The 22,678-nt window shown below is 35.3% G+C and overlaps 1 protein-coding gene across 2 annotated transcripts in view; it reads left to right on the forward strand.

Annotated features, from left to right (window-relative positions):
* The first annotated feature begins 6,368 nt into the window (after positions 1-6,368).
* Positions 6,369-22,678, forward strand: part of LOC116431010 (uncharacterized) — a 38,878-nt gene continuing 22,568 nt past the window's right edge. The window contains exons 1-2 of one of the 2 annotated variants that reach the window (XM_076368052.1): positions 6,369-6,402; positions 13,755-13,947. In XM_076368052.1, the coding sequence (XP_076224167.1) occupies positions 13,756-13,947 (192 nt within the window). In that variant the 5' untranslated portion in view covers positions 6,369-6,402; position 13,755. Of the gene's footprint in view, positions 6,403-12,863; positions 12,956-13,754; positions 13,948-22,678 lie in introns of those variants that run through there. The other variant, XM_031985909.2, reaches the window with a different exon arrangement.

A 22,678-nucleotide genomic window follows, 5' to 3' on the forward strand; every position in this document is an offset into this window, starting at 1 on the left:
ATTACATACTTTGTAAGTACATATGTAGTATTGATCGCCCACTTAAGGCCCTAACGGGCGGACACTGACACAAGTGTATTTCCCCCAGCTTGGGTACGTATGCCCGTGTCTTTGCCCAAAGCTCTGCCCGTGGGCAACCGAGGTTGCCCTTTCCCGCATAAAGGCGCGTTGAACAGACCTGCCGTACACCATGCGAGACGATTGTAAATACAAACACATGCGAAAGCACAATATGTTGAGTGTTATAAATATGTGACATTGTCTAAGATTGAAATGGAAAGAACCACGAACACGCGTGCAATGATGAAAACTTCCGTGGATGAGCAAATGAGATATAATGAGTTTTCAGAAGTGAAATGAAAGTGAGAAAGAGAGACTGTCTAGAAGGATTTGCGACAAAACTAGTATATGCTGAGACGGTGTGAGCCAAAGTGATGAGTAATGGCCGACGGATCCGCAGGCACGCGGCATCGAAAGATCTAGAATCCTGTGGGTGCGCGCGTCGATCATCTATGTTCGGTTAACAAAAATTGATTGCTGCGCACAGATCCGGCCAGGCAGGGGTGAAATGAGATAGTGTGACAGAGGTGCTGCCACCACACGCAGCCAGGGGTGTACAAAACACTCAAACTTTTCAAATAGACACTGGTCGCAAACGTGATAACAATCCCTGATTAATTTATCAGTATCATGTTGTTAATAGATTATTTCTATTTTAATCAAGTAATTCAGATATTTATGAGTAACGCAAAGGTAACTCAAAAGATTTTTAGTTTTAAATTTATTTCCAAATAGCTTGAATATTTGATCCGGTTGAGTTTTTCAAGCATGGGATTGATTATATCAAATATATATATTTTTTTGATTATGAAAGAAAATAATACAAGCGTGCAACTTCTTAACAAAATAAAGAGATAAAAGGTCAAAAGACAAAGGCACTCAGAAGCTGAGATGTGTAAACAAGCAATAATTGCGCCAGGCACTCTCTCGTCTAAGTATCAAGACCAAGAACAAGAGGACTAAATTCAACAATGAAGTAAACGTATTTACCCATACTTACTTATCTTATCTTACTAAATTATCAAAAATTATTTATACACGGTATAACAGAAGGACATTGAATGCAGTATGGAATACTTCGACATCTCATAAGATTGAATTTTTACTTATACATAAAAAAAGATTTTCAGAAAAATCTAATATATCAACACTGTTCGGTTTCAATGATTTTTAAATATATTGTCAAGGACATGATTTGGACAACTTTTTCCTTACGCATAATGTTAGGAAACCTCTAGTTTCCGAGATAATCGCAAAATACTTTCGCTACCTCATAGCGAATTATGATATATACATGTATATACATGAGCGTGCTATGAGAGGTTCACAAGCGCAGTCGCACGTATATACGTGGTTTCAGCCTTCAACCTTTTCGTATTTCATGTAGAAAAAGCGTGGGCGGAGCAAAGGCAAAGCCCCTGCATGGGCTGCATCCCCACCCTGTGAAAAAGCTAGCCCCACTCAAACAGATCTGTAGTACCTAAATAAAATCCATCCCTATATGTACGAAAGAACATACGACACTATCGCGGTTGACTGGAACTCTTAGAACTTTTGTCGAGGAGAGTACATGAAACCGGAGAACCCACCCTTCTCACTACACGCTCATATAGGTATAGTAGTTTTACAGTACGCTGACAAATATAGAATTTTACATGTGGTAGCGAAAGTTTTTAGTAATTACCTTGGAAATTAGAAGTGTTTGTGCATTATATGTAAGAAAAGATTTGTTTAAACTCATACTTGACCCACCTTTGACAACATATTGAAAAGATCATTAAAATCGAAGGGTGTTGATATATTAGAAACTAGCTGAGTGTTTGCACATCGCAGCGTCGACAATTATTTTAGCGACGATTAAATGACGCGAAGGAACTTCGTTGGATGAAGTCCTGTCGTGTATGTACTAAGTGGCCTGTATCTTAGGTGAGTATCACACTAAGTGGTGAAAGCTGAATGGCCCACTCCATTGTGAGAAGTTGACTGTACCACTGGTTAGTGAGAAGTAATTAACTATCTCCTCATCGCCGACCGCGACGGCTCGTATCCTGTCGAGTACGCTGAGTCTTCTATTTCTCCAATCAATGCATTTTTGCCATTTCTTAAAAACTAGTTAACGCCCTTTAACCAGCCCCTTTCCGAGCGGGGTGAGGGCAAAGTACGAGTATGGGGGAATTCTCGGAGTTTCGATGGGTCGTGGAAATTTCCTTCAGGTCGACTCTTGCCTGGAAGTGTCGTCGTGCACATGTTTTAGCCGACCCTTCGGAAAAACCGAGTTTATGACCTGCTCGGTTATTAAGACGGATGAGATGAAATTCTAAGCCATTGTATGAAATTCCAAAAAACTAAGATAAACTTTACTACCGCGACAGACAGATGCCGGTTGTAGAACGCATAGGACAGAACATTGAGAAAGTACTTGCAGTTATATTACAACATCTAAAGAATAATTTCAAACCTTTAGTTTTAGGGTGACTAGAAATGAAAGATATGAAAAACATAGAATCTATAACCATGGTATATTTCACAATTTTGAGGACATTTAAGCAAGTATTCCATTCAATTGTAACATGCATTAAAACATCTATGTAGTAGGCCTGTTTTATAGACGCAACCACTGAAATTAATTTCATTTTCGTCTTCCAGAAAATGTACGTGCCATGAACGATACAGTTTTTACAAGGTGTTAGGTTCCGAACAAGATTAAACCTTCTCTTTTATTATTTCATCGGCCTGAGCGCGATTCAACAATGCTTATAGTATTCTGTGAATTCCTTAATCGAAGACAGTATGGTCTTTGATGTTTTAAGGTAGCTGTATCCTTGGTGATACAATTTTTGATTATGCTACAATTCATAATTGTAGTACCTACAGCAACTTTTATACAACATTGCACGCAGCGCGACACACAATCTTCGCGTCGGTACGACATTTTCCACTTTAAGACTTATTTAGTACAATTCAGTGTTATTTCTGGTATCACTGGAAAGAGAGATGCCTACCCTTTAATATAAGATAAAAATTGGCTACTACTAGCTGCAATTATGGTAGGTATTGGAAGTTCTTGGTACCCATAAAAATTGTTACGCTAACCACAGTTGCAGATAATAGCATATACTCGTAATTGTCATTTCATATTAACCGTTTTGACGAGACACAGACGATATTCTTTGAAACTAACTCGAAAGGAAGTCACAAGTACATTGAGAAAAAAAGTTATTTTATTCCAATATTTCACGTATCCAGGCATTATACAAAATTTAACATTAAATATCAGATTTTATAGTTTTACTGCGTTAAATCAAGTGGTGCTGGGAGTCACCTTCCGAGTGCACAGAGTGGAGAACAGATCGTTCCCTTTTCATCAATATCAAAAACAGCTCCGAACTCCACCAAATAGGTCTCAAAATTAGAAAAATCCACGTACATCCAAAAAGTGCATGACACATTGCGAGCGGCAGTGTGAATAAGAATTGCTCCGACTACCACAGTTGTAGCTAATAGCACTTAATTTTTATGCAATATTACAGATTGGGCCTTTCTCTTTCCATTAATACTAAAATCAACTCTGAACTCAACTGAATAAATCTTAACATTAAAATATGCCGTATCCATGCAAATACCGCTTGACGCTCTGCAAACGTCATTTTAAATAGAAGTTGTCATAGCTATTGCCTGATAGCAGCTAGTAACACTCAATTTTAGTTTTTTATTAAAAGTTAGAATTTGACTTTTCCCATGATACCAAAAAGAACACTAGGCTCTACTAAATTCATTTTTGAAATAAAGGGTGAATATAAAGAATGCTAAATAATGTATAAATAAAAAAATGTTTATGATATCGACATGAAATTTGGTAATATTCAAATATGTGGATAGTACACTTAATCTAACTTGGAATTATTTAAATTATAAAAGCAGTAAGGTTGTAATTGATTATTTTAGTTTTTAATCTTTCTGAAGTTGTTTTCTTTAAAGTTGTGTAGTTCGCGTTAATAATTAACAAATATAAAAAAAATCATGCTATATTATGACCCAAATGTTTATTTAACTATGTATATACTTTCTCGGGTTTTGGTGATATTTATGACGCGGGACTTTTTATCGCGTTAAGGAGGCAAATGCCCCATAGTGCGTCGCGTCGTGTTGTATATATGTCATTTTTTTTAATTTAGAAAAGTTATTACTACCGGTCAGTCAGTTTTCCGAAATGCGCCGAACACAATAGTTTATAAGAATTCATCCGAACCAATGTCGATGTTTATTTTAAGCATCCGCCCTGTGAAACACCGCGAATGTTCTCACCCTGCACTTATCTGTCTGAGAGAGTAAGAAAAGAATTCAAGGAATAAAAGGAGAAAGAAATAATCAGTAAAGAAAAAAATGCTCATAAATCCTAGTAATGATTAAATAAACGAATCGTGATCCATCACGCATCGAACTCGCAGCCTAATTCGTTGGACAACAGAAATGCAATATAAACAATTTTTAAAGCAAGCCCGTCTTGCCTTTCTTCGAAATGTTGAAGCTGCGACACTCTTTATTGCATAATCGCGAAGTGTGTTGCGGAGTGATCCGTGTATTAGTTTGAGCCAGAGTTTGTCGCAGTTTGGTTAAAGTGTTAGCAATAATGGGCAGATGGACCGATCTGCAGGTTAAACATGTTAAATACGTTAATGAATTAATCTCGTTAAAATTGAAGTCACTTGTTAAAGTTAAATCCTTTCCTTTGACACTTTCATTGAATTAAAATTGTTGTTCTCTACTTGTTTCAAAATTAAAGTTTAATTGGTTTAAAATTATAAATAATCGTAGATTTAATTAGTATGCAACTTGTGACTGTGTGTGTTCCTCTTCTTAACCGACCATCTCTAAATTCAACAGGCAAGCAACCAAGGACTAGATAGCAAATTCAGAAAATCTAATCATTGATAGATATGTTTTGTTATTAATCAATTGATGAGTTATTTTCCTTACCTCTTCAGTCTGATTATGAATTGTTTGTTAGTCGAATAATTTCCAGTAGTCATAATGGCTTTGGGATTACCCTCACTGGGAGTTATTCCGTATAAAATTCCGATAGTATATTGTCTTGGAAAATAACATTAAAAGAGATTCCTTTTTATTATTAATGTACGAATTTACTACTTGAGTAATAACCAGTTACGAATCTTACATAAAAACTTGTTAATATTTTATAACTTCAAATAAAATGAAATGGGGATGAAACTGGATTACAGTAGATTAAACTTTCCTTACACGGTCTTTCTACACCAACAATCAAACACTTTCTAAGCCAGAAGGGGCCTTTTTCGCTACCTTCGTAAACGCATCCTATGAGCTTAATGATATAAGTATTGAAAAACAAAAGAGCGTGGAATACAAAATATAAATTTTTTAAACTTACACTTATTTCCAACGCTTCCTCTTAAATGTAAAAAAATCTTTAACTAAAACAATACTAACTCTTTGGTATGTGTTTCATGCTTTGGGCCATTTAAAGCTTTACTTAATATATCTGCTACCATATCTTCACTTTTCAAGTACTTTAATTTAATTTCCCCTTGTTGCTTAACTTTAATTTTGAATCCACCAGTATTTTGACAGATTTTGTGTCAAACATGTTGAATTTCTGTAATAGTTTCGTAATGCATCCTTTTTGACTTAATTTGATTCCTTCTTGGGTCAGAACAAATTTAACTCCTAGGCAATATTTGACTTTTCCTAAATCTTTGGTAGTGAAAACCTTTGATGACCCTTCTTTAAGATACTTAATATTATAATAAGATATCTGTCTTACTCTTAAATATTTTAATTGTTTGTCCAAAGCTCCATACCATCGTCGACCTGCTTGTTTTAAACAATACAGGGTGAATCACGAATCGCGATCAGTAGAGATTACTCTGTTGTTAACAGTCGATCGAAAATGTTTTTATCAGCTTTTGCATGGTTTCAAGAGAGCTTTAACGTGATTATAAAAAATTATTTGTCAACTCTTTTTTTATGTTTTTTCTAAGGTCACCCTAAACTTTTTGCAAATAAACATATAATTTTTTTACATACATCTATTAGAGGATTTTAAGACAAATTCGGTAAATATAGGAACATAACTTTTTTTTCATCTGGGTCGAGAAAAAATTAAGAAACTTCGTATTACAAGGAGTATCATATGCTACGCCGTTGTACGCGTTCCAATGTTGTTGACAAATCGAGATTTGTTCTGACCTGTTGCCTGCTGTTTGTAAACATTTCATTCTGTACATTGGAACACATCTAAATGATATCTGAACAAGTATGTCGTTAGTAATCTTTGCGGTATTCGTGAGCGTACAGGTTCTAATGGTGAGTTACAGTATCGACGAAACGTTAGAGATGATTTTAATCTATGTGGAGGGCGGACGTAATTCAGTGTTAGTTCAACAGTTATACGCTGAACGATTTCCCGATAAACGTCACCCTTCGTGATGCATTTTTGAGCGGATATTGAAAACACTTCGAGAGACTGGTAGTTTACTTGCACGAAAGAAAAGTTATTCAAAATCTAAACCGAACAATGCAAATGAATGTATTGTTTTAGTTGCAGTAGCAAATAATCCACAGATTAGTTCCCGTCAAATAGCACATGAGTATAGATGTATCAATACATTAAGCACTTCATGAAAATGATTTTCATAATCGTGTAGTGTTTTGTTGGTGGGCGTTATAACAACTCCAGCCTGAAGCTTCATTTTTCGATAAAGTACTCTTTACGAACGAATCGACGTTTACAAATCATGGTCAGGTAAATTGCATAAATTTGCATTACTTTGGCAGAAAATCCTCGTTGACCATGGAGTGTTAATGTATGGTGTGGTATGATCGCGAACTGAATAATTGGTCCTTATTTTATCAGTGGTACCCTAAATGGTCAAAGGAACGCTGCATTTTTTGAAAATGAGCTTCAATTTCTTTTTGATGAAGTGCCGATAATGCACCATACTCAGATGTGGTATCAACACGATGGTTGCCCCGCACAGTGTGCTATGGTAGCCCGTCAAGTACTTGACAAAATTTCTTGGTCATTGGATCGGCCGTGGTGGTATAGTTAATTGGCCAGCTCGTTCGCCCAATCTTACCCTATTAGATTACTTTTTATGGGGTACATTAAAAGAAAAAGTTCATGTAGATGCTCCAACAACGGAAGATATGCGACGAAGGATTGTAGATGCATGCTCAGCCATCAGTGTAGAGGCCATAAAATATGCTAAACGATCTTTTATTCACTGTCTATGCGAGTGCATACAATTCGTGGACACCATTTTGAACATTGCTACGATTGAGGTTGGTAAATTTCGTTTTGTCAACAACATTGGAACGCGTACAATGACGTAGCATATAATACTCCTTGTAATACAAAGCTTTTTAATTTTTCCGATATTTACCAAATTCGTCTTGAAATCCTCTAACAGATAGGTGTACAAAAATTATATGTTTATTTGCAAAAAATTCAAGGTGACCTTGGAAAAAACATAAAAAAAGCGTTGACAAATAATTTTTTATAATCACGTTAAAGCTCTCTTGAAACCATGCAAAAGCTGATAAAAACATTTTCGATCGACTGTTAATAACAGAGTAATCTCAACTGATCACCTTGTGTATTGCTTTCTTTAATTTAAAAACTTTATTTCCTCAACTGAATTGTTTCAGCATTCGTCTTGCCTTTGATTTGATTAATCTATATTTTATCCATATTATTCCGTATTTTCTATCCTTATTAACTTATCAAGCATTTCCATAAAATGTTTAGACGGTTCTATATAAATTTTCTCATCCAATGAACTGTGCAAATAGGCGGTTGATGCATCTACTTGGTGTATACGCATTCCCTAGTGAACTGCCATTGCTACAGCTAAAAGAATTAATTCCAAATGAGTAACGAGTGCAAAAGTTTCATGGAAATCTCTCCTTGGTATTTAGCTGAACCTTCTAGCCACCAATCTGGCTTTTCTTTCATCAATACCACCGTTAGGACCGTATTTATTGATCAGTACTATACGACTGCCAATAACATTTTCTCCTCTTAGCTACTCAACAATTTCTCGGGCATTCTTCTCCAGCATGGATCTTATTTCTTGTACTATAGCAGTAAGCCATTCACCGGCACTTTCACTAGAAATCGCATCCTTTTCCATTACTTCTGATGCATAAACCGTAGAATGTTCTACTCTATTTTTCTGTTTAATATGATACTCTTTCCTCGATCTTCCTACTTAAACCTGTTCTTATTATCTTAGGACGGCCACGTCCCCTTTCGGTAATAACATTGTTAAGGTATTGTACAGGTCTGGTTTATGTCAGGGAAGGAAATGTTGGAGCACTGGAAACATTAAGCCGGAGCCTGACCAATAGTCCCTCACGGAAATCAATGTTGCTCTCTTCGTTTCGTTAGGAATGTTCCTGCCATAAGCCAGGCAAATTTTCAGGCAACGCACATGGGCCCAAGGTAGCAGAACCTCTCGCCGTTTCCAAATCCCATAGTTTTTCTGTAAAGGACTCACTGGTATTTTATATCCACTCTTCCCATCATCGGAGAAGGGGAAGAAATTAATTTTCCTTAGGGGTGAAAGAACGCCAAAGGGGGTATAGTCTTTCGAGCACAGTCTCTTGAGAACCTCGGTAGTAGTTTTTAGTTAATTCGCATCATTGTATATTCTCTCCAATGGTAGAGGGAGATCCTTCGAACCTCTAGAAATCTCAGTCGGCACACATAGTGGAATCTTCAATTGAGTTTGATGTATTTAAATCAGGAATCCACGAGGAACATTAACAAGCATCTTCATCGGTTTTGGAGGTTTCACTTTTCTCTTCGTAGCTGAGTTTTGGTTATCATCATTCTCAGAATCTATATTATTCTTATTAATCTTTATATTATGGTTATTCGTTGACCTTCTATACAGATCAATTACAACCCCACCTTTATCTGTTTCTTATTCACCTTCTGTTTCTTCATGATCAATGGCGAGTTCGTATTTTTGTAGATCTTTGTTATAATATATTTCGTTCAGAAATTTAACATCTCTACTTATGATAATCCTATTAGTTTCTGTATCTAATAACCGATATCGTTCAGAATGTGTATCATGACCTATAGGTTTTAACCTATTTGTGCATCTTAAATTCAAAATAAATATACATTTTTCAAACATGGCTCTACCTTACACCAACGTTTTATAGGTGTGATTTCTGTAGCCTTCGCGCATAACCTATTTTTCAAATAATTGGCATAATGAACAGCTTCTCTCCAGTATTTGTACAGCAACTTTGCATCAATTAATAAACATCTTGACATTTCCAATAATGATCGGTTCTTTCTCTCCGCAGTACCGTGTTGGTCTGGAGTATAACCCGCTGTATACTACGGCTGTATTCCTTCCTTACGAAACAATTTGTTGAGTCCATTGTTCAAGCATTCTTTTCCTCTGTCCGATCTAAGTGCTTTTAGTACTCTATTAAACTTAGTCTTCATGAAGTGTACAAATTCTTTAATTTTTCTAGGTACTTCAGGTTCATTATTTAAGAAATATGCAAATGTAAATCTACTATAATCATCTATTAGTATCAATATATATCTCTTCCCACTTGGTGTAATTGTCTGCATAGGATCACATATATCTGAATGGGTTAATACTAATGTTGATTTGGATTGATCACTACACTCTTGAGGAAACAGTTTCCTTGTCATCTTCCCCTTTACACATGTCTCACCTGTCTTATTCCACAATCTTTTATTTTAATTCCGTTTATATGTCTTTTTGAGATCATATCCTTAATTGATTCCAGGTTCCTGTGACTCAATTTCCTATGCCATGTAGGTTGACAATCATCTGAATGCTGCTGCACAATAACTAGTGTCCTATCAGTGTCCCTTAATGTAAACGTGTTATTATTGACATAGGTTTTAGCTACAACCTTATTATCTTGTAAGACAGAACATCCCTTTTTATCAAAGCTGATTACAAAATCTTTATTAGTTAATTTCTTTACTGATATTAAATTTTTTTTCGAGGTAGGGTTATGCATGGACATTCTCTATTAACTGTTTACGTTGATCTGTATATCATTATTACACATAATATTTACTTCCCCTATTTCTTGTTCTTCTATTTGAGTACTATCTGCAAATTTTACACGTTCATCTTCGCAGATCCTAATTTTTCTGAAAAATTTGATATGTACTAAGTATCTTTACTTAATCCCCCAACTTATATATCAAAACAATACTGGTCTGCCTTATACTTATGTGTATAGCCATTGTTTTTGTTATTGATACCTTGGCTAGCTTTTTGACTTTTCCTCTTTTCTAATCATTTCTTATATTTAAAGCAAGGATTTTTCGTATGTCCTAATTTATTACAAAAATAACATGACCTTGTAATTGAATTTGTTCCTTTAAAATCCTTTGAATTATTTGACTGCTTATGGGATAATTTTAGTGCTTGTTCAGTATCTTCATAAATGCCACTTCTAGAATTTGTAGGCCTATATGCCTCATCTGAAGCTCTAATGTTAATTCATCCTGCATTCTGGTGTCTAGTACTGTGATGAGAGTATTGAAACAGTCTGGCAAACTACTTCATAATAAAGAGATAACTAAGGTTTCCTTCAGAACTTTCCCTAGAGCTGATAATTTGTCTGTATGGAACTAGAGCGTTATCGTACCCTATTTAACTGTTTCTCTACTTAGGGAGCTATTGTAAAAATTAAAAATTATTCCTTTGTTGGCTGTTCGCAGTTTAAAAGCCATAGTCCACCGATCGGACAATCCCGCATGTAACAATGGCAACAACGGGGTACTCCCAGCGATGTAGGATCATACAGGATGTCCAATAATTATAGCTCGTAAATAAAAGGCCGTATATAACTCACTAAACTGAGTAAAAAGACACCAGTAAACTTGGGTCGAACTCTGAACGACATCCGAGATGAAAATAAGTTTCTTTAAAAAAAAATTTACTGCGACCGAATTCAGAACATTGGATTATCTCGAAAAATATCAATGATACGAACAAATATATTAGGTAGAAGTTAAAGGGTACGAATTGTTACATATCATGGCAGGAGGTATTTGACCCTGAAGTAATCTTGGGACGTCCTACGAAGGTCACGTTACAATTCCTTAGTAGAACTCTGTAGTATCTCTATTCCATATTTTGTAGTTGATATTTAGACGATTTCAAAATACTAGAAATTAAATTTTTCGCGTAAGCCGTTTTCATATCAGCATCCAAAGTTTCCGATTCGTTGCGAGTGATGGTACCTGATGCACAATACGGTTTTCCTTTTATGGGTACAAGGACAATGAGATGTTCGGTTAAGCAACGATGACACCTCAGTTTCAACAGGTTCTCTGTAGTGACGCAACCTTGCGGGATGGGAGGAAAGGACAGAGTGAGTGAAATATGTACAGTGCATTACTGATGTGAATCCAGCCGGCCTGTGGCTCGGAAGTGAAGAGGGGCAAGGGGACTCGGCCGCACGCTCCACCTCAGCTCGCGGCTTGGCCAGTAACAAAGACGTGCCGAAACTAATTCTGCCATCACTATCGGTCCGAGCGTCGAGAATTGCACGTTTCCACTTGCTTCTCTTCACTTTCAAGCCACAAGCCGGCTGGGTTAACGTCAGTAACGTACTGTATATACCTGTAGATTCTCATACGGACGCATGGGAGAGTAAAGATAACGAGTGCAGTGACTGTGTTCTCAGCTGTGAATCCACGACTTGATCGATGAACAATGTCTTTGAGATTTTCCATCGTGTAACAAACAATGATCCAAGTTATTGCGTTTCTTTACTTTCTCATGACAGTCGCAGTGTTCGTCGACTACCATCACTATCGACGAATCGACAGTTTTGGATGCTTATATCTTGATAACGGTTATGCGAAAAATTTAATTTGTAATTGTTTAAAAACATCTGAATGTTGACTTCAAAAATATAGGATAGAAATTATATGTAAGAATTGTAACGGGTCCTTTTTAGAACAGTGTAGGACTTTCAATCAAGGTATGTAGTATTTTACACCATGTAATTTTTGTTTAACATATCTGCTTTTATCAGTCATATTTTTCGAGGTAATTGGGTCTTCTAAATTTGATTGCAATACATTTTTGACAAAACCAAGACTATTTTAGTCTCGAACACCGTTAAGATTTCGACCCTTGTTGACTACCTGATCAGGCCTGATTTTTCATTGTTTCGAGTACGGTAGAAATCTGAAAAAATTCTGAAATACTTGTTATAGTTATTAATTTAATACGCAAATGTCATTTTAGCCAAGTATTATATAAATTTTGCAATAAAAATTCAAAATCAATGTGTCATGAAAAAACGTAATCTTTTTCATAGATGCATAACTTTGTAATAACTATTTAAAAAAGTTATTGTAGAATGTTAATTATGAGAGTATAACAGCATCCTTCGAAAAAATATGAAAAGATTTGCAAGTCATTGGAAAAGTATAATTATTTTGAATCTTTAGTGTGCGAGATTGTTAAGTGGATCGCTCGGAAATTCAATTGTTAAGCTCTTAGCGTTTCTTAATGCTTACAGGAAAAAATAAGACCGTGGAAAGGATGTGCAATGGTAATCAATAACCATCTACGAGTGTCCGTTTTCAGAGTATTTATTTCCAAAGCTTTATCTATAATACTGTTGTGCGAAGGTAATAGCGAACCGTACACCAACGAGAGTAGTGACGGTAAAACGCGTGTCTATCAGAGCCCTGTCGGTACGTTGTCTGGACTCCTCGCGGCTGCCACGGCCTCTACCTAATAAAGAACTTTTCCTTCCTAAGGAGTAGCCTAATTGGCTTTCTGCCAACTAGTGGAAGTCCCGAAAAGAGGCTTCCACCAATCAGGTAATTTTACAGCTACCCGCCTACTTTTTGCGCCCTCAGCGTGTTTGTTCCGGGGGTAGTTGTTGAAAAACGCTTTACTTAATTTACTGGTGATGATGCACCGAAGTGTCTTCCGGGACTAGCCTAAGTGCGGTGCGCAGCCTTAGGTCCGCGTAACTGGACTTCAACTTTTGCCGGTTGATGAAATCCAGGCGCACGCCTTACTTGAGCATCTCGAGCTGCAACCCTTTCGATGACCTAAAATTTATGGCGTCCGATTGCGCTATTGACACTGTCGTCGAAAAGCTACGTGGACCTATCTGTCAGTCAAATATCTAAAAACGTTGAGGACACCTTCTCAGAAACAGCGTCTTATATTGCGCATACCATAAATTTCGCTAAACACTTGTGTGTTGAAAGTTTTTCTACCGGCGCACAGCTAGTCGCTACAAGATGACTGTAAATGTATAAATTATGACAATTTTAACTTTCCATAAGAAATTTATATTCCTTTCAATTTTTTATAATTTTTTATTTTTTATAACTAAGATTTTAAATCCAAAAGGGAGAGTATAATTTGTTGAATTCTTTTTTATAAGTCTTGTTTACGACAAAATGAGTAGTACGAATATAATTTGATAATTTGAATTTTCCCCATAATTACCATTTCAATGAAGATAAATAGTTGAAATTTACTGAGAAATGTTTCTTTTTGAATAAGCTATCACACGGTTGGTCGTTAATTTCATTTTGTTTAAGAATATATAGTAAGTTTCTGTTCTACTATTTTACCAAGAGGCATGTTATAATTGTTTTCTAGGATGATCGGTGCTATGCCAGCGGTGGCAGTTCGCCACGAACGTAAGCGACAGGAAAAGAGATTAAAACGCCCTAGTCAACTTTACCTAGGAGCTCAATGGATGCCACCGCCTCAAGGTTCGCCGCCAACTCCTAGTCCTCACGGTCACAACAGTCACTTGGAACCACTACCAGAGTTGTATCTCTGTGGCAAGGTAACCTTTTTTAATATATAAACAGTAATGAAAATTATTGCATCAGTGTAGTAATTTGTTAATTTCGTGAAAATTAATAAGTATATACTGTGAAAACGTACTAAGTTAACCACCATTGTTTGACTAATTTAACAATACAATAAAATATGTAGGATAAACCTGATAAATGTATCCTAATCAATTTTCTGTTTTTAATCAAAAATATTTATTATGTAGTATTCAATTTATAAACGTCGTTTTAACCTCTAGACTTTCGGATTTTTCCATTGAAATTAATTTTTTAATTAATTGTTCTGCGTGTTTTTTGTACACTTTGATTAGTTTGTTACGTGAGAAGAATATCTTCTATATGATTCTTCAATTTCTGGCAGGAAACGACCTACAATTAACCTCCCCATACCTTTCATGTAAACAATAGGAGTTGCACTTTGGACTTTACCAGAAAAAGAGCGGCTGAAATCATGACTTCCATGCAACCATACCACATACATCAGTACGCCAAATAGACATCCTCACACCTTTTTTGGAGTATAAAAACCCACTAATTTTTACTTTCATTGGTCAAAAGAGGAAAGACTTTCGTCAAGTTACACGACCCACGTTGCATATTAGGGTATTCGCCTAATCTGAACGGCCAAAGTCCATTTTAAAAATGGTTGCTGCTTGAGATGGCTGAATATGTAAGGAACAATGTCTTACAAATTTTTTCTTCCTTGGAACACTCGAAAAGTGCTGAGCTATCCCAAAAGTTAAACATTTTTCGACTACACATTTTACTCTTGAAATTTCTCGCAACATTTTCCATATGTTTTGCAAAGGTGTACGAATTTTTCTTCACTATCAAAGTTTTCAAATAAGTATATACTTTGTCTTTAAGAGTTTATTACCTTTTTACCATGAATCATAACTAATGCATCATCGATATTTCATACAGTTGTACAAATTCACGAATGATGTTATAAATCAAGATGCGCTCCGGTATTCTTCAAAGCACATTTGTATTCAGTAAGGTCTTGACAATGAGATTAAAAAAAAACCATCAGCTCTTTTTTTGTTTATCGCGACGCGCCGCGCATTTAAAAAATTCGACCGCTTTTACAAAAGCCATGCTTTTCAATTCGTATTTAGGGCAAGGAACTGTATAAGGATCACCTAGTGGTTAGTACAAAACAGAAATCGTGTTGGACAGTGTTATCGTTCGATAATGCTGTTACAATACAAAATCTATCAATTATATTGTCTAGTTCCGAATCAAATGAAACCTAACTGCGTTCTCGCATTTGTGATCAGTCATTATTATATCTGTAAAAGAAAAAAGAAACATTAGAGTTTCACAATTACGATATAGAAATAAAATTAGATGTAATCCAGTAGTCATAAAAATTCGCCATAGATAACAACTTTTACACATTTCATGGTAATGAAAAAATTATTTGCAAATGATTGAAGTATAATTTTTGTGTCTTCAAATAAATCACAATCAGACCTACATTCGATATATCATTAGTTATAATTGGACAATTCTATTAAAAGTTATGAGGCCTGCCTATTAAAGTAATTACTGGGAGCTAAAGGGGTTGAAGAAGGTTGCATCAACAGTAAAAAGACTTACTGTTCAGCCCATTTAAAGTATTCCAAGCCGATGTTTTTCTGAATACTTGAAAAGGGGTGTACAATAATTGTAATCGTTGATGTGTAAATATTGAACTCTCTTTACATATATTATGCGTTCATGGTATTTTCGTACGGTATTGTCTAATTACCGTCTAATTATATTGAGAAGTAGCACATTACTGTCGAAAGTCCATGTGAGTAAAGCTGTACTCTCTTCCAATGTGACCAATTAGATTCGTATTGTTTCCAAGTTCCAACTCTGCGTCAACGCGTCATACGACAGGAAAACTATTGAAAATGTTTGAAACAGAAATTAATCAGCACCTGCTTGGTTACAAACTGCAGCAACAAATCTCGTATAAACGCGTTTTCTTAATAAGTATATTAATCTTTTTTCTAATGGCACTATGTATTTAGAAGATATATTTTACTTTATAAAGAAAAGAAATATGAAAGTATGATATGAGCAATATGAAAATCAGGGTTTACGATAGTCTGTTCGTTTATGACAGTTTTTTCTTATCGTTTGTTGATTTTTTCAATCGACAAACTTTTTTCAATCTAATTCAACATTGCCGCTATGGAAGTATGTGTACCTTAGTTGATTCTTTGGATTAATAACGAAAACATTTAGGAAAAAATTAGTATTAATAAAATATTAGATAAAATCTCAGCAGTTTTGGTTATAGTTTTGTCGTGAAGTTTAGTGAATGGAAGCAAGATAGACATCGTCCGTCAACCATCGGAGGTCGAGACGCGAAGTTTCAAGCCACGCCGCACGCGTTAAATATAAACATGCAGTGAAGAAAATTTCCTTACCTTCTCAAATGCAGTGCTAGTGAATTTCTGAGGTGGCAGTGATTAAAATGAGGCCAAACGCGATGGAAATTGGACCAGTTTTATCGACTTAATGTAATTAACGAAATTAAAGGTTTATTTCCCTCAAATCGATAAAACTAGATCGGTTTACGTCGTGTTTGGACTCATTTCAAAGAAAAAAATCTCAATATCCCATCGATACTACGATTAAGAAGGTAAGGTTAAAATTGTACATGATTATGTAAAATAATGTTGTTCTTATCGTTAAATTTACTTATCACTTGTAGTTAGCTCATAAATTTATTGGTTTGATAACTTTAGAATCGCTTTGAATATGCAATTTCGTTGAAATAAAATAATTTTCTCTATTAAGGTTTCCAACAGTTTCATTGCAATTTATGAGCTCAAGATGAAGGAAAGATGATCACATAGTAGATCGTTGAATTCGTCTCGGTGTCAGCTGTAACTTCATTCAATTAAAACTACATAATACCATTAAAAACAGCTAATATGATCTTAAAAAGTGTACTAAAGAAATTTTTTTATTGCTGTTTTGCAGTCAAGCGGTGATTAATTTTTGTTTCCAATATTTTTTTTGTCGGATTGTTGTAAATGGCTAAAACAGGGCTATCCAATTCAGAGCTCACGTGCTCCATAGTGACTTTTCCCTCACAAAAAGTTAGTAGAGGTAGTGGGGGAACGCCGTTTGCGAGTTACTAGCGTGAGGAGAGTCAGTTAAACAGCGCTGATCTAAAATATGGTGGATATTTTTAGACGATACAGGGAGAAGTTCCCTATATTGGACCTGCGGCGGCATAACGGGACACAGGAAAGGTTTTCTTGCCGTGCCGATGCTCTAGCCCAGGTAGCACGGGTAAGCAAACATCAGCGTTGCAGACCCGTGCGGGTGCGTTAAATTGTCGAGCCCTAAAACGGGCGACGAAACAAACAAACTACCTAGCTACGCACGTGGGGGAAAACCTTCCTTTTCCGAACGGAATCATGGGAATTTTCATGTACCCCATATCTTTGTCTGCGGACAAAGATGTGGGGGTGAAGCGACGTTAAATGGAAGCCGCCGTGGTAGCCAGATCTCACTCCGCGTCCATTCGTTCTGGCGCTAGGTCAGACGGAAATCCTTCCGCGTATCTTATAAGTGTTGAGTAATAAATAAGAGTTTTCGTTAAAACTAGTCAGTCATTTCGCACCCTACTACCCACAGGACCAATTAAACAAATAGCTTCATAAATCGAATACGTGTTGATATCGTTGAATAGAAAAAATTAAGAATAATTGTAACACTGTGATTGATGCATGCTGGTAAAAAATTGAGTTGGACATTATATGACTGGTTTCTAAAAAAATATTATTAACATAGTGTCAACGGTTCAGTTTAGGACATCAATTTTCTAATTTGGACCACAAGTGTCCAAAATTGAACCATGCCTATTTTTCGATATTTTAATTAAGAAATGTATCAAATACACACTACAGATAATTATTATAAATGAGGATACATAGAAAACAATAATCACATACTATAAAAAACATAAAAACCATTCTGACAATAGAAATTCTGATTTAACAGCGCACTGAAGAAACCTAAATAAAATCTTTATTTGGAACTGTAGAAATAAAGTATATGAGAATGAAAATTACGAAAATTATACGTGAGGTTTTTAAAATCACAATAAGTAATATCTCAATTTTAAATTTTAACTGTGTAGCTTTCGATACATACATTGTACGACCTAGCGATTTCATTTAATCCTACATTATTTTGTATGCGATTATAATCTTGCTCATACTTTCTTTATCCTATTTTCAGGTTTAGTCCCTTTTCATTCGTGTAATGGAGTATGTATTCCGTTACCCGCAGATGAAGTGTTAAAATGTTTAAACTTTGTGATATTTTGTTCTTTAAATTAGATAAGTTTTATTTATTTCTTTCATTAATATAACAATATATATATATATATTTTCATCGGTTTACGGATATTAATTAATATTTCAATAAAGGATGTAGATATCGTATTAACTCTTTTTTAAAGTTATTCTAGGATATTGTAAAAATACCTATATATTCTTTGTTTGTAGAAATTTTAGTAATAAATGATGTTCTACAATATTTTAAAAATATTATTTACCGTACGAATACTTGTTACACTAACTGTATATTGTATTGCTAGACCTAAAACATATATGACTTTTTAAATATGGGCTTATAATATATTGTTAATGAATAATTTGTAATTAAGGACTAAATTTTTACGTTTATGTTGTGTACCTCGTTTGTGAACATCTGCTTTATCAGTTATGTATACGCCTCTCACGTTAGCTCCATCGATCACCACATTGTAAGTGCACAGTAGCAAACGGACTTTTCCACATACGATGCTCAGGCCGCCTCGACTTTAACGCATGGTCATTATTGGCGCGCGGCAATGACAAAGGACGGAAATGATACCATTTTACGACACGCATTCAATTCTACTCTCGGAGCACGTCAAATTGCAACTGTAGCGGGAATAAATACTAGCATCCACAATCTTCAAAGAATCATACAAAAGAGAAGACATATTAAACGACGTAAGCTAATGAAAAAACCATCCCTAATAGCCAGCATAAACAGGCAAGATTGGAGTTCGCGGAGCATCGTGTGCATTGATGGAAACAATGGAAGGAAACAATGGAATGTAACCTTTTTTGACGAAAAACAGTTCAATTTGGACGGACTCGATGGCTTACACTACTACTTTCACGGCCTGCGGAACGAGATGATAATGTTGCAAAGAAGGCAAATGGGTGATAGTGAAATTATGGTCCATACCATAATAGGTTATTACGGTAAGACCAAATTAAAGTTTGTTAACCATAATAGCAAAACAAAAATGGATTTTACAACAAAATAGTGCAGCAGTGCATAATGCTGGCATAGTGAAACAGTGTTTCAAGGAAAAAAAAATACAAATATTACCGTGGCTCGCTAGATGTTCCGACTTAAATACTATCGAGAATTGTTGGGGTACACTCGCCAGTAATGTATACACAAAATGTCGGCAATTCAGCAACATTGAAGACCTCAAAATGTGTATACAAGATACAGAGGGCAATGAAACAAAAAACGATGGATGAAATATATATATTTGTTCCCAAACAAATGTTAGAGTCGCACACATCATTAATAAAAGATAATAAAGAAATTTGTATTTTATTTTTCCGTAACAAAAATAGCCTGTCCTATTGTCTTGTCGTAGATCATCAGAAGTATTTCTATGATTCTACATGTAATCGGAGAATACTGTAAATCCAATATATTGCAAAAGAACATTCCCTAAAGTGAACGTTATAAATCCATTAGCAGGAGAAACAAACTCAGAACACTGTTTCCTCACCGATATGGACGACCCTGAAGTATGTTGTCAAGGTCATTATTCTAAATAACTCTTTCTTATACATGTTACCGCCGCTCGGGCTTAGTTTTCCAAATATTCGGAAAAATATTCCCGGGAATGTGGAGCTTTTGTACTTATTTACAAAAAAAGTAACTCTTGTATGAACTCGGTCTTGACATATATTATTAACACATTGTGTATTGGTAACGAGAAATTTCGTTTTTATATAGACACTTAGCTATGCAACTTTTCTAATTACCACAGCATTTAAAAAAAACATTAAATTTGATTCGAATTGATTATCTGTTTAAAATATATTACATAACGATACGATATTTGAAGTTTTGTACGTGTAAGTTGGTCTCACTGAAAATTGCCATCCGTACAATTCAGTTTTCTGAAAATTAGCCGTTCGGTAATGTGTTATGGTCATTGTTCTGTATATCCAGGACTTTGAACTATTTATGCAGTGAGTGTTGGATGAAAAGTTATGAAGCATTAAAGTTTTGCATTGCGTTAGAAATTCTGATTAGCTTTTCTGGGCTGGGGTGCGAGTTACGCCCCCTTCCGGAAAATCAATCCCACTAATATCCACCTCTATGATCTTAACGAAATTCGAGTATACATATTACAACGAATACATCTTTAATCAATGAAAATGAAGACGAACATTTCTAGTGCTATGCGAAACTTTAATGCTTCATAACTTTTGATCCAATACTCACTGCTAAAAAGTACAAAATCCTGCATGTACAGAACAATGACCTTAACAATACATGTCAAGACTAAGGTCATACAAGGATTACTCTTTTGTAAATAAGTACAAAAACTCCCCATTCCCGGGCATATTTTTCTGAATATTTGGAAAACTAAGCTCGAGCGACGGCAACATGTATAGGAAACGGTTGTTCAGAATGATGACCTTAACAATATATTTCAAGATCATCTAAATCGGCAAGGAATCAGTGTTGTAAATAATTATCACCGATTCCTCCATGCAGTACCAATATATACGATTTGAAATGTAAAACTACTGTAGACTACTCCTCAAGGCAACCACCTTCGCAAGATCATTACGACTTCCTGGGAACGTCAATAAGAAAAGCGTCCTTATCATCTCATCTGTTTATCTCTCGTTGCAACTCCCAACATCTGTAGGTTTTTGACAAGATCGACAGCGTTGATGAAGAACGAAGCAGTGTCATTTAAGTACATCGACTACCTGCACTTTCAGCGACCCTCAAGATATTGTTTATTGCGTAAAACCCTATCGTTTCATAGCCAGATTTTCGACATTTCTGACAATATATTCATTTTTTTGTGGCTATAGTTTCATTTAATTTGATTACATAACACTAGAAACGAAATTTTTCGTATAAACTGTTTTCAAGATATCAACATCCGAAGTTGCCGATTTGCCAGTAGTGATGGTAGCTGACGGACAGTGCGACTCTCCACTTGTGAACAAAAGGGCAAGGGGATGCTCGGTTGAACAACCGTGACATCTGAAATGGAGCGGAGCGAGTGAAACGCCTATAGATTTCCATAAGAACGCATGGGATAGTAAAGAAAGATAACGAGTGCAATGACTATGTTCTCAGCTGTAAATCCACGATTCTATCGTATAACAGACAAGGATCCTGGATATTGCGGTCCTTTACTATCTCATGCCAGTTACATTGTTCGTCGACTACCATCACTACCGGCGAATCGGAAATTTTGCATGCTGATATCTTGATAATGGTTTACATGAAAACTTTCACTTCTAATGGTTTGAAACGTCCGAATGCCAACTACAAAAATATATTGAATTCTATTACAACAGAATAGAAACCATAAGGTTCCAATTTAAGAATTTTAACGTGACCTTGCACGTGACCTTCGTTCGTAGAATTTTAACGTAACCTTCGTTCGTATCACTGATATTTTTCGAAAGAATTCGGTGTTTTGGATTTGATCGCCATACATTTTATCAAAAAAATAAACCTATTTTTATCTCGGGCACCGTTGACATTTCGACCCATGTTCACTACGCTATTTTACTCAATTTAGTGAATTACATACGCCCTTACATTTGTGTACCATAGTTCCCAAACATCCGCTGTAATATCTATTGCAATTAATTAGACAATTAAATAATATTAATTGTTCTGGTCATTTGCAGTTAAATTAACATTCATCACAGCATTTAAGCACGTAAATATGTTTATAAAATAATTGACAGTATACTCATTAAATTGTTACTTAGGTGATATGTGTTTTATTATAATATAATAAAGCAATCGAAAGAGTATTTATTTGTTCTGAGAACTCACATAATACACGTTTAATTTGATCTGGACCAATTCAATAAATGTATTCATATAATGTATTATAATTGACAATTTATCCAAGTAAATTCTAAAAACTGTTCGATGAAGTATTCGAGAAACGGATTATACTAAAAGTTAATTGTCATATATGTTTAAACGATTACCCATTGTCAAGATATTTTAATTGAAAATTAATTGAAACTTTAATTAAAATCGTCATTTAATTGTGAATTATTAATTAAATGAATTTTCGTCTAATACTGCACTATATATGTAGTATGGCCCATGGTTCTCCTTGAAAGCTACGATCTTATGTTAACAGGCGTGATCCAGACAGCTTATCTACTCGACAAGTTAAGGAGCAACGAAGGAAGGAAGCATTCGGTTATCCTCGCGTTAATTCATGGCAAACCGATAAATCACTTTACGTTTTGTTTTAGCATTCAGAATACCACATTGCATTTATTTCATTTCAGCAAACTGTATTGTTTACACTGAAAGTCTTGATTGTTTTTCTATGAGCAGAAGATATTGTAAACTTCGTGTTTCAGTGCATTGAGTGTGATGTGTTTGATTACAGCACAATACGCC

This window comes from Nomia melanderi, chromosome 1 (assembly GCF_051020985.1).
Source record: "Nomia melanderi isolate GNS246 chromosome 1, iyNomMela1, whole genome shotgun sequence".
NCBI classification, from domain to species: Eukaryota; Metazoa; Arthropoda; class Insecta; order Hymenoptera; family Halictidae; genus Nomia; species Nomia melanderi.